Genomic DNA, 13170 nt, shown 5'->3' on the forward strand with positions numbered 1-13170 from the left:
TATGGTACAATAAATGGCCATTAAAAACTAAAACTCGCCCACAAAAAAAAAAAAAAAAACCCTCTACGGGCTATGTCGACGAAAAAATAAAAAAGTTATGGCTTTTGGAAGGCGGGGAGGGAAAAACGAGAATGAAAAAACGATCATTAATAGATTTATAGTCAGAAAATGTCAACATATAAAAATATTACACCAGGAAATGAGCCTTGTGATCGCTGTGGCGTTATTGTAACCTCGGTGCTAATCATATCCCATGGCGCTTCAGAATGCGGATCAGTCCGGTGCGAGTACACAGGTGACAGGGAAATTCCTCATAATGCACAAAGACAAATACAAATCAACTGTTCCGCTTATTAATCATTATTTCCTTCTCATAAAGCAGAGAGGCGGGGGAGGGGGAAGAGTTTCTTAAAGAATAAGAGGCTTTGTACATATCTCACAACCATCCGGGCCAAATTACCGGCAAAGCGACTATTCAAAACAGCTGATCGGTGTGGGATCCGGGTTTCGAGCCCCAACAGATCATATACTGGTGACCTATCCTGTGAATGTGTTATCAGTATAAAACACAGCCTCCAAACTAGACGACCTTTTTAATATAAAGTTTTATTAAATTTAGTCTCAAAGCTTTGCCTTGAAAGAACACTGTGAGCAAAACTGATACACTGTGTTATGTGCAGAGCCTGAGGGGGCGGAGCATGACACAGGGATTTGGTGTTCTTTGAATCTGTCAAGCTCCGCCCCCTCAGGCTCTGACCTCGATATAACACAATATGTTAACAGCATTTCTATGCCAGTTTTCCCTGCGCAGAAAAGATGCAGACAGTTAAAAAGTCGCAAAACCACTTAACAAAAAGGGGTCGGAGCTTAGTGGAAGGGGCGTGGCCACCCGTTTCTTTCTGTCTTTCTTTACTATAATTTAAGCCAGAAATTGGCAGAATTTACAGTGGAAATCTACGAGAGTTCCTGGCTGGCGTCGTTTTCATCCAGTGGCACACGGGCAAACGTATAACGTGCGTCGATTGGTTCTGCTGAATGTTTTTTATTTTTATGTATTTATTTTATTATTTTTTATTTTATTCTTAGAACTTCCCTGCTCTATTGTCAAAGAACTCCACTGGGATAACAGCAGATTTCTCTAACATTATTGTGTAAGTGTAGACTTGGCATAGGGCAAGGCCAGATGTAGCAAATCCGTAATGAAACCGCAGCAAAATCTGCATGTGTTACATGCAGATTTTGACATGGACTTTGTTTGCAAATTTGCTGCGGATTTCACCCCATGCATTTGAACCTTATATTTTAAAACCCCCTTCCTCATGTATTGTACTATAAATTGCTGCAGATGTTCTGTGGCAAATCTGCCCTGTCTGAACGTGGCCCTAATGTGCCCCTGTGAAGAGAACAGATGTGCATCAAGGGTTACACTAGTGACTATTGGGGTATGTTCACACGCACTGTTTTCAGGCGTAATTCAGGCGTTTTACGCCTCAAATTACGCCTGAAAAAACGCCCCTAATGCGCCTACAAACATCTGCCCATTGCTTTCAATGGGAATTACGATGTTCTGTTCCCACGAGCCTTTATTTTACGCATTGCTGTCAAAATACAGCGCGTAAAATAATGGCTCGTCAAAAGAAGTGCAGGAAACTTCTTGGGACGTTTTTGGAGGCGTTTTTCATTGACTACATTGAAAAACATCTCCAAAAACGGCCGTAAAAAACGCTGCGAAAAACGTGAGTTGTTAAAAAAACGTCTGAAAATCCGGAGCTCCGTATTTTCAGATGTTTTTGGTCACTACGTGTGAACATACCCTTAGGGTATGTTCACACGCAAACGCAAAATACGTCTGAAATTACGGAGCGGTTTTCAGGAGAAAACCGCTCCTGAATTTCAGACGTTTTTAAAAGTGCAGGCGTTTTTCGCGGCGTCTTTTACGGACATAATTGGAGCTGGTCTTCATTGGAGTCAATGAAAAACTGCTCCAAAAACGTCCTGCACTTCTTTTGACGAGCCGTCATTTTACGCGCCATCTTTTGACAGCGACGTGTAAACTGACAGCTCGTCTGCACAGAACGTCGTAAGACCCATTACAAGCAATGGCCAGATGTTTGCCGACGTATTGGAGCCGTCTTTTCAGGCGTAAAACGCCTCCATTACGTCTGAAAATAGGTCGTGTGCACATACCCTTTGAATGCTCCACCATGCAGCCCTCCAAACCAGACATTAAGGCTCCATGCACACGGTCCGTGATTACGGGCACGGCCGGCCGCCGACAGCCACCCGCATTTATGGGTCGTGCTCCCTCATAAAGTATGGGAGCACTGTCCGTAAAAAACAGAAAATAGGACATGTCCTATCTTTTGCGGAGCCTTTCTACGGCACGGACACCTTCCCGTAAATATACGGAAGGTGTCCGTGGGCAATAGAAATGAATGGGTCCGTAATTACAAACAAATTCTATGGTCGTGTGCATGGGGCAATAGAATGCCTCCACTTACTACCTGAATTTGCCAGCAGGGCGGCGCATTACGGAGGATGTCTCATCTGTTCTTTGCTTGGCATAACCAAAAGAGCTGACAGCAATGCTAAAACAGAGATACAGTATAGCGCTTCTGCAGAAGCTCTCCGCAGCCCCCAAGCTCCTTGTATTCACTAACTTAAAGGAATTGTCTACTATTCTATATGAAAACTTAATTTCATTCTATAATGAAAATGCATGCAAGTTTGTAATAGACAGTGCATTTTAATTCCTTCAAAATCTGTTTGCTGTCAGTGAAAGGAAACAGATGTAACATTTATCCCAGCTGCATTTTTGCTCGTATTGTATCCAGTTTAGACAATCCTCTGTGAACTAAATACATCAGAAGCATAACTCACGCTCCTCTCCAGGGGGTTTGAAACAATGCATAGGCGTAGGTAATAGCTTTGAGCATGGATTCCAGGATGTTTATCTCAGAGGATTGCCTAAACTGATACATTGTAGCAAACCCTCAGATGTGAGCAAGACTAGGTTTAATTAAATGACAAGGCATATTAGACAGTTGCATAACTTAGATCATGACTAAGTACCCCGTGTAAGCCTTAAAGGGGTTGTACAGAATTAGAAAAACAGGGTTGCTTTTTTTTTCCCCAAAACAGCGCCACACCTGTCCTGGTTGTGTGTGGTATTGCAGCTCAGCTCCATTCACTTCAATTAAGCTGAGCTGCAATACCAGACACAACCTATGGACATGTGTGATGCTGTTTTTGGAAGAACGCAGCCCTGTAAGTCATCAGACGCTTTAAATGACGCAACAAAATCTCTTTTTTTCATAAGCGAAAACCCTGAAATGACAATTTACAAGATTAATGCTCAACCTGAAAAGCCTTACGCTAAATTTATTTTTCTCCAGACTACACTGAAACTTTTTTCAAACAGCATCTGGTTCTGTCAAGGACTTGGACTTGTTGACACATTGATGCCAGGATACAGAAAGTATTTCCAATACTTTGCACCTTCAGGATTCTAAACAATCCGATAATAACACATTTCCAGGGCCGTCACACAAGTGGCAGATGTTACTCTGGTTTCACTCATCGATCAATTTATTTATCTGATCTCATTCAGGACAGTAAGTTTTATAAAGTGCAATAACATCAGCTAAATAATTTACATCTTAGAATATAATATTGTTAACAAAGCAGCAGTAGAGGAATTTACTAATCTTGTGGGAGGCAGTGACCTGTCCACTCCTGTGACTGCCATATGCAGCCATGTTCTTAATAATGCAGAGTCGGAGCCTTAAAATAGGGGATAACTGAATACTCTGCAGCCAGATTATAGGAGTGGTCACAGTAGCAGAGGAGAAGTGTGTTGAACTTGTGGGAGGCAGTGACCTGTTGACTCCCGTGACTGCATTTTTAAGAGCATCACTGCATATGGCAGGATCAGTGCATGATTTTTTTTTATTTTATTATTATATTGCTTTTAATATGATAGTAACATCAATTTTATTTATTTGTGTTCTCATGTTCTACTTTTTACTGTGTTCTTACTTTTACTTCTCTATGGGGGCTGCCATTTTTTTTTCATCTCTGTATGTGTCGATTAACGACACATACAGAGATGGAATGCGGCAGCTACAACCCCATAGAGAATGCGAACGGGAGCTGTTCCATTCTCTGAAGCGTACGCCGTCTGTGTGGGAAACGGCGCATGCGCCGCTCCCACACAGACCAAAACGAAGCTCGTTCGCAGAGTGAAATCCGGCGCCATTTTCATGTGGACCGGAAGCCGCTGCCGGACAGGAAGATGACGACTTCCGGCCGCGGCTTCCGGCCATATGTTCAAGGAAGCGAAGGCGCAGGGAATAGGAGCGGAGGCGGTGGCAGGAGCAGGTCATTTATGTTCGTGTATGTGATGTGTGTATGATGTTCGTGTATGTTTGTGTGATACGGTCTGCTGAGCCCTGTATCTAATCCTCCTACACTGTGCAGTCGCTCAGAAAATGACGGCACAAAGTGTAGGAGGTTTGAAGATTCAAACCCCTCCTCCTCCTGGCACTAGCCAGAATAAGGGAGGGGGGATTGTGTGAGGACACTAGAGAGTGTGTCTACCCCAAATTTGCAGCATAAAGGAATGAGGTTACTTTACCACAGTGACCATGCTGCAATTTTTGGAACTGCTCCCTCTAGTGGCCAGCACATGGAAATGTTATCAATTCGAATCTAATTTATAATATTTCCTGACTTGTGAAAAAATTAAAAAATTAAAACAATGTGTAATCACTAAAAATACGAATTGAAAAAAAATAAATAAATTGTAGCGACACATTCCCTTTAAAGTAGAGGAGGACTGAATACTCTAAGGCTGGGTTCACACGACCTATTTTCAGACGTAAACGAGGCGTATTATGCCTCGTTTTACGTCTGAAAATAGGGCTGCAATACGTCGGCAAACATCTGCCCATTCATTTGAATGGGTTTGCCGACGTACTGTGCCGACGACCTGTCATTTACGCGTCGTCGTTTGACTGCTGTCAAACGACGACGCGTAAAATTACTGCCTCGGCAAAGAAGTGCAGGACACTTCTTTGCAACGTAATATGAGCCGTTCTTCATTGAAGTCAATGAAGAACAGCTCAAGATTGCAAACGTCAAAGACGAGGAGGAGCTTTTACGTCTGAAACGAGGCAGCTGTTTTCTCCTGAAAACAGTCTGTCTTTTCAGACGTAAAAGCCTCTCATCGTGTGCACATACCCTAATAGGAGTGGTCACAGCAGCAGATGAGGAGTGTGCAGATCTTGTGGGAGGCAGTGACCTGTACACTCCTGTGATTGAATTATTGAGAACATGACTGCAAATGGCAGCATCAGTGCCTTAGGGTATGTTCACACACAATAACCAGAAATGTCTGAAAATACGGAGCTGTTTTCAGGCAAAAACAGCTCCTGATTTTCAGACGTTTTTTTAACAACTCGCGTTTTTCGCAGCGTTTTTTACGGCCGTTTTTGGAGCTGTTTTTCAATGGAGTCAATGAAAAACGCCTCCAAAAACGTCCCAAGAAGTGTCCTGCACTTCTTTTGATGAGCCGTCATTTTACGCGCCGTATTTTGATAGCGACGCATAAAATAAAGGCTCGTGGGAAAAGGACATCATAATTACCATTGAAGGCAATGGGCAGATGTTTGTAGGCGCATTAGGGGCGTTTTTTTCAGGTGTAATTCGAGGCGTAAAAAGCTCGAATTACGTGTGAAATTAAAGTAGGGAAGGACTGAATAGGAGCCTAATAGGAGTAGTCACAGCAGTAGAGAAAGAGTGTGCTAATTTTGTGGGAGGCAGTGACCAGTCCACTCCTGTGACTGTATTATTGAGAGTATATGGCAGGGTCAGTGCCTCAAAGTAGTGGAGGGCTGAATACTCTGCCGCTAATCAGATTATAGGAGTAGTCACAGCAACGAAGGAGGAGTGTGCTGATCTTGTAGGAGGCAGTGACCTGTCCACTCTTATGACTATATTATTAAGAACATGGCTGCATATGGAAGGGTCAGTGCCTAAAAGTAGGGGGGACAGTACATTGTGCAGCCAATCAGATGATAGTAGTGGTCACAGCAGCAAAGGAGGAGTGAGCTGTTCTTGGGGGAGGCAGTGACCTGTTCACTCCTAGGAACATAGCTGCATATGGCAGGGTCAGTGTTATGAAGTGGGGGGGAACACATTGGAGCCAATGAAAGTGTGGGAATTATTACAGCAGCAGGAACAGAGTGTGTTGATTTTGAGGAAAATGATAACAAGCAAGAAGTCTGACAAGAACAGAGACCCTCAGTAGAACGGTTCCTCTCTATGAAGATCATATGAATAAAGTCTGTATTATCAAGTGTAAAGGAAGAAAAAACATTTATGTCTATGTTGGTGCAGTAAAATTTAGTTTAGTAACTACCACCCCTATTATTTGGAAGTACATAAAGACTTACCATATAACGAGCTGTTAAAGAGTTCAATGTTGATGAACACGTAGTCTCCTTTGGTCAGTCCTTGTCGATGCGCAGCCAACATGATGTTCCTGACGGTATCACTGCTTGCGCACATTATCACAACTGGAGAAGAAAAGTGAAAATAAAATCAACCACCTGTAATATCAAGCTGATAGTGATGCATCTCAAAACAAATAGGAATACACAACTACAGATGTAGCAGAGCTGATTTGGTCATTCTGATATCACAATATGTTTTGAAGCTTTTGCATAAAACTGTAGCGATATCCAATGCATCTTAACTCAGAGCTGTCATGATGCAACCCAAAACAGATATAGACAAATTCAGCTCTGCTACATGACTTTACATCAAACCCCATAAAACTTAACATACAATATACATTCTTGCATAGTAATAAATGATCACAGTGCTAATCAGAGCAATTGACCCACAACCAAGGGCAACTATCTCCTACTGGAGAAGACTTGGAGAAGGGGCAGTGGCATGAAGTAAATTGGGCACCTTGTAGCCAAACAGATAAGGGAGAATCTGCCAATATTACTTCAAGGTTGCTATGACAAATTATCCGAAATATACCTCTCTAGACTCAAATAGGACCCCAACTAATATAGACACATGGCTGAATAAGTCACTGCCTCGCACAAGATCAACACACCCCTCTCCTGTAGTTAACTTGAAGTCCATGGGCCAACAATGCAAAATCTGTAAGTGAGCCCCTGTTGTGCCAGCAGCCCCTTTATATACCTAAATACCTCTCACCCGCAGCAGAGACTTTGTAACACATCCCCTCTCCCTGAGCACCGCAGATCGGACAAAGGAGAAGGTTTTGAGTTTCCACCAACATCCTGTGCCCAAAACTAGTGGCATGGTAGATACTCCTCTAATTAAAGGGTCTCTCCATACATCAATGTCTCTCTACTTTTCTTTATCTATAGATTAATAATCTGTCGAAGTCAATAAAACCTAGAAGGTAAAATAAACATCTATTTATTTTTTGACTTGTGAGCTGCTGTATTTGCACACTCAACATGCGGCAAACTTATTGTAAGCTCGGCCTGTACTAATTAACCAGCGGAGAGGCAGAGACGGGCACAATGAGCACATTCACCCAGATAAATATCATTTTATGTAAATAGCAGGCAGCTTGTTTGTGTGCTTCACATTCCATGTAAATGAGGCGCTGGAAGAGACTCCGCTCCTCTCACACTCCGGCGCTGATCACATTAATAATCTGCAAGGATTCAACTCAAACACACTTGAAGAATAAGACATAGAAGTAGCCCCAAAGTCATCAGATGTCAGAATATATTAGATTTCCTTTATTATACAATTTATTATAAAGATAAAAAAACAGGGTTCTAAAGAGACAACGCCTCTCTCCACACTCCGTGCTTCCCCTGGAGGTCAGAGGAGCAGGGGCAATAGCTACCTGGGATCTAGCACGCTTATAATCAGCACTTGACTTTATCAAGCGCACATTACAGATAAGAAGATTTTGTCACAGATCATTGTATAAAAGGGGTGTCCCATCAAGACAACCCCTATTACAAACGAAGGTCGGCCAGGCGATGAGCTGATCGGCACAGGTCCAGTTTCCAAGCTATACATTTTCCCTGCAGTGGCCACTTCTGGGGAAATGTAGTATTACATGCCGGAAATGCAAATGAATAGCTGATCATGTAACATATGGCTGAGCACCGTTCCTCTTTAGTGACTTTTTGCTTTTGCTAATAGGGGGTGGTGCCAAGCAGCCCCCCCCCCCCCTATTACATACATGTCCTAATAGGGCATATGGAAAGGGATGGTCTTATTGATACAACCCTTTAAGTCTTTTTTTTTTTCCTGCTCAGGTCCCCCTCTACGAGTGAGAATGAAGAACCGCTTTGTACAGTCGACAATTAATTTGGGTCGGGGGTATTTGGAACCGGACATCATTTAGCCATTTTTAGTACATGCTATTTTAAGAGCTACAGTTTTTTAGTTGTTGGGCTATCGACTTTTTTCAGTTTTGTTTGTGACCAATGAAGGTTTCTTTTTGATTTTTTTTATAATTTTTGCTTTTTTTTTTTAAATTATTGGGCTTATAGTGTGAAAAAAATAGTAAAAGCAAAAATGCTTTTTAAAATTCTGGTTAACTTTTCTAGTAATCATATAATATTACCCTAAAAATAGACTTTCAGGATTATCTAGCATTTCTTTGATCTACTGTATTATATGTCCAATTCGGGGTAATTTGGTCGTAACTAGCGTTTTTCTTTCGGGGGGTTAAATTATGTCTAAAATACGCCCTGTTATAGCGACAATTGTCACTGTCAGGGTATGTTTACATGCTGTATTTTCAGGCGTATTTTGGAGCGTAATCGCCCCGAAATGCACCTGAAAAAACGGTAGCTAAACGCCTACAAACATCTGCCCATTGAATTTAATGGGAAAAACTGCGTTTCATTCAGATGGGGTGCTTTTTTACGCCGCCGTTTAAAAAAAATGGCGCGTAAAATCATGACGCGTAAAAAAAGGAGCACGACGTATTTCCCGTATTTACAATGGGCCGATGTTTGTAGGCATTCTGGTTCCGATTTTTCAGCCGTTTATTTGGGACTTTTACGGGCCGAAAAATGGCTGAAAATAGCCCATGTGAACATACCCTTACGGGGTATTTTTTTACGGGCCGTTTTTTTTAGCACAATAGCGTAAAAAAACGCCCTGTCTGAACAGAATGATGTTTTTCCCATTAATTTCAATAGGCAGATGTTTGTAGGTGTTTAGCTACCGTTTTTTTCGCGCATATAATGCCTGAAAACACAGCGTGTGAATATACCCTCAGCTTCAAAAATGGCTGAAAATCAGAGGGGGTTTTCTCTAAAAACAGCTCTGTCATTTTCAGCCATTTTTGACTTTGCGTGTGAACATACTGGGTCTAGTAAAACTCAGAAGGTCCCTGTTGCTACCGGCATCCCGGCGATCACTCATGTGACCCCCGAGACTAATAGAGGCAGTGGCATTGCTGCACTATATATGTGAGAACAGAGGAGACAGAAGTAGGGAGCCAGCTTAAACTGTAAATATACATTGGCATGGGTTTAGAGACCAGGAGCACCCATCCTAAATTTACAGAGGACAGTCTTAAGCGGTTAGTTCTTCATTGCAGGAGAAATGTATAGTCAGACGTGGCTACCACCGGAGGTCCGGAGCTGATCACCATGGGTGGAGGAGCCAGACCTGCAGACGTCATTAGATGGATTGTGCTACCCCTCCCCCCAAAAAAGTGTGACCTGCTAAGATGTTCTGCGTGCCAATGTGAACTGACCCTTAAATACACATAAGAATGTAATGATACTATTAAGATAATCCCTGGGCAATTACAATCCGGAGCACCAATCACAAGCGTAAATTATAGCAAAGAAATATTCAGCCATTTACAATAAGTGATCTGCAAATTAACATTAGCTGAAAGCTGCATGGAGCCCGGAAATCAAAAGATTAGTGAAAATATGTCTGAGGGCAGCAGCACCATGTACCTAAGACATGCATGACGGGAATATATGTGACTCCAGGTCTAGATACGCCATTTAAGCGTGCGTCACCGCAGGGTTCATGTAACCAAAAACACATGGACAATGATAATCCATGAATATTGGTGAGATTATTGTAACTATTGTAATGCAATCATCTTGTCAAAGAAATGTAATACTCTAATAATCCAGAGAAAAGGATAGATAGATAGATAGATAGATAGATAGATAGATAGATAGATAGATAGATAGATAGATAGATAGATAGATAGATAGATAGATAGATAGATAGATAGATAGATAGATAGATAGATAGATAGATAGATAATGAGATAGATAGATAGATAGATAGATAGATAGATAGATAGATAGATAGATAGATAGATAGATAGATAGATAGATAGATAGATAGATAGATAGATAGATAGATAGATAGATAGATAGATAGATAGATAGATAGATAGATAGATAGATAGATAGGCCAGTGTAAACCCCCCTTAGACAGGGGGATGCGCTGCTGACATGATGATAATGTATGGGGATGAGTGATCGGAGTCATGACCGCTCGTCCCCATCCATAGCTCCATGTGACAGGAGCAAGCGAGCGCCGATCAACGATGTCTCTTTGATCGGCGTTTGCTGCACCGGCCGATTTTCGGCCGGTGTAAAAGGCCCTTTAGATCTTATTGATGATGTGTCCTGTGTGTACAATAATAAGAAAGATTACAATGTGATTAATAGGGGACGTGTACATGTTCTGGAGGGAGCGCCTCAGAATAATCCCCTCTGACGTGCTTTAAGAACCCCAGTCTGACACGAACCCCCAACTCCACAAAAAGCTCAATAACAACAAGACTGGGGGCTGTAATGTCAGCCATGTTGCTTGTTAGATTTAAGAACAAAAATGAGGTCAGGCTTTACAGGCAGCTAATTGACATTTTAGGGAAGACAATGGTGTTTTGTGCATCTGGGTCCTTTCTTCCCTCTACATAATGCCCCTGATACAGCAGCCTGGCACTTTCCACAGTTTGGGTTATCATGAAATCTAAACCTTTGCAGACTATTGAATTGTTTGGCCGTGGAGAACCTTTTTACGTAGATCGCCAGGCTCCAGAATTCTTCTATCCACAACTTATGTTATTGTTCTGTGTGCCATGAAACACAGCTTGTTCCCGTGCTTGAAACTGAGCCATTGTTACAAGGACCCTACTCAATAAGAAGGTTTTGCTGCGGGCCATCTAGGAACTTTCTCATGAATGGGGTCAACAGAAGCTCAATTAAGAAGGTTTTACGTACATTTGATCATTAGGGCGAATGCTTGGACTCATTGTCTGCTATCTAATCTAATAGCCAAAAGCAGCGTTTACTCTTCACCCCACCGCCATGGCCGCATACATTAGACACTGAACCTTCACTCCTATGGTCGCATTCTATAGGAATTAATTGCACAATGACTCCTTTATTCCATGGGGGGGGGGGGGTAAATTGCTGTAAAATTTGTCTACCATAAAATGTGTTGGGAAATTGCACATCAAAAATAAAGCGTTAGATTTGTAAATGGCACGGGTCTATTAATGCGCAGATGTAGCAGAGCCGAGTTTATCAAGGTGGTATACTGTGTTATCTGTGTTTTTTCATAGGACTAATACTAGTTTTTGGTCCAAATGTAAAGCATTAACACGATGTGAACCGCGCCTGATCATGATGTGCAAACAAAATGGTTAAATCTCATACAGCAAAATTAGAAATTCAGCTCAGCTACATCAATACAGTATCACAACTGATGACAACACCTGCAGTCTCAGAGAAAACCACAAATAACATATTGTGCTAGCCTAAATGGCCACCCCAGTTAAGGGTATGTGCACACGACAACGCCAAATACGTCTGAAATTACGGAGCTGTTTTCAGGAGAAAACCGCTCCTGAATTTCAGATGTTTTTACAAGTGCACGCGTTTTTTGCGGCGTCTTTTACAGACGTAATTGGAGCTGGTTTTCATAGGAGTCAATGAGAAACCGCTCCAATTACGTCCCAAGAAGTGTCCTGCACTTCTTTGCCGCGGGTGTAATTTTACGAGCCGTCTTTTGACAGTGACACGTAAAATGACAGCTCGTCTGCACAGAACATCGTAAGACCCATTGCAGGCAATGGGCAGATGTTTGCCGACGTATTGGAACCGTCTTTTCAGGTGTAATTCGAGGTGTAAAACGCCTCCATTACGTCTGAAAAGAGGTCGTGTGCACATACCCTTACAGTTCATTACACGGCAGCTAGTCGCAGGAGACCTGATTAAAAATTGGAGAGATTCCGAAAACATAAGTATATTAGATGACAGCTGTAAACACGTAATTCCCTGAAATATAAGAGTAGGTTCCCTACCCAGAAAGTTCATGCAGTACAGTAATTTTCAAGGAGAAGAGTACAACATCCTTAAACTACAGAAAAAGTTGATTACTCGTGTACTGATCCTAAGATACATCCTGTATTATACTCCAGAGCTGCACTCACTATTCTGCTGGTGTACATACATTACATTACTTATTCTGTACTGATCCTGAGTTACATCCTGTATTATACTCCAGAGCTGAACTCACTATTCTGCTAGTGGAGTAACTGTGTACATGTACATACATTACATTACTTATCCTGTACTGATCCTAAGATACATCCTGTATTATACTGCAGAGCTGCACTCACTATTCTGCTGGTGGAATCTATGAGGCATAATACAGGCTATAATTTAGGATTAGTACAAGATAAGTAATGTATGTATGTACACAGTGACTCCACCAGCAGAATAGTGACTCCAGCTCTGGAGTATAATACAGGATGTAACTCAGGATCAGTACAGGATAAGTAATGTAATGTATGCACACAGTGACTCCACCAGCAGAATAATAAGTGCAGCTCTGGAGTATAATACAGGATGTAACTCAGGATCAGTACAAGATTAGTAATGTAATGTATGTACACAGTAACTCCACCAGCAGAATAGTGAGTGCAGCTCCGGAGTATAATACAGGATGTAACTCAGGATCAGTATAGGATTATTAATGTAATGTATGTACACAGTGACTCCACCAGAGAATAGTGAGTGCAGCTCTGGAGTATAATACAGGCTGTAACTCAGGATCAGTACAGGATAAGTAATGTAATGTATGTACACAGTGACTCCATCA

At 41.9% G+C, this 13170-nt stretch overlaps 1 protein-coding gene across 2 annotated transcripts in view; it reads right to left on the minus strand.

Moving 5' to 3' along the window:
* NPR3 (natriuretic peptide receptor 3) overlaps positions 1-13170 on the minus strand; it is an 88799-nt gene that overhangs the window by 64720 nt on the left and 10909 nt on the right. For both annotated transcript variants that reach the window (XM_075841691.1, XM_075841685.1), the window contains exon 2: positions 6456-6578. In XM_075841691.1, coding sequence (XP_075697806.1) covers positions 6456-6578 — 123 coding nt within the window. The remainder of the gene's footprint in view (positions 1-6455; positions 6579-13170) is intronic.

Source organism: Rhinoderma darwinii, chromosome 1 (genome assembly GCF_050947455.1).
Source record: "Rhinoderma darwinii isolate aRhiDar2 chromosome 1, aRhiDar2.hap1, whole genome shotgun sequence".
NCBI lineage: Eukaryota > Metazoa > Chordata > Amphibia > Anura > Rhinodermatidae > Rhinoderma > Rhinoderma darwinii.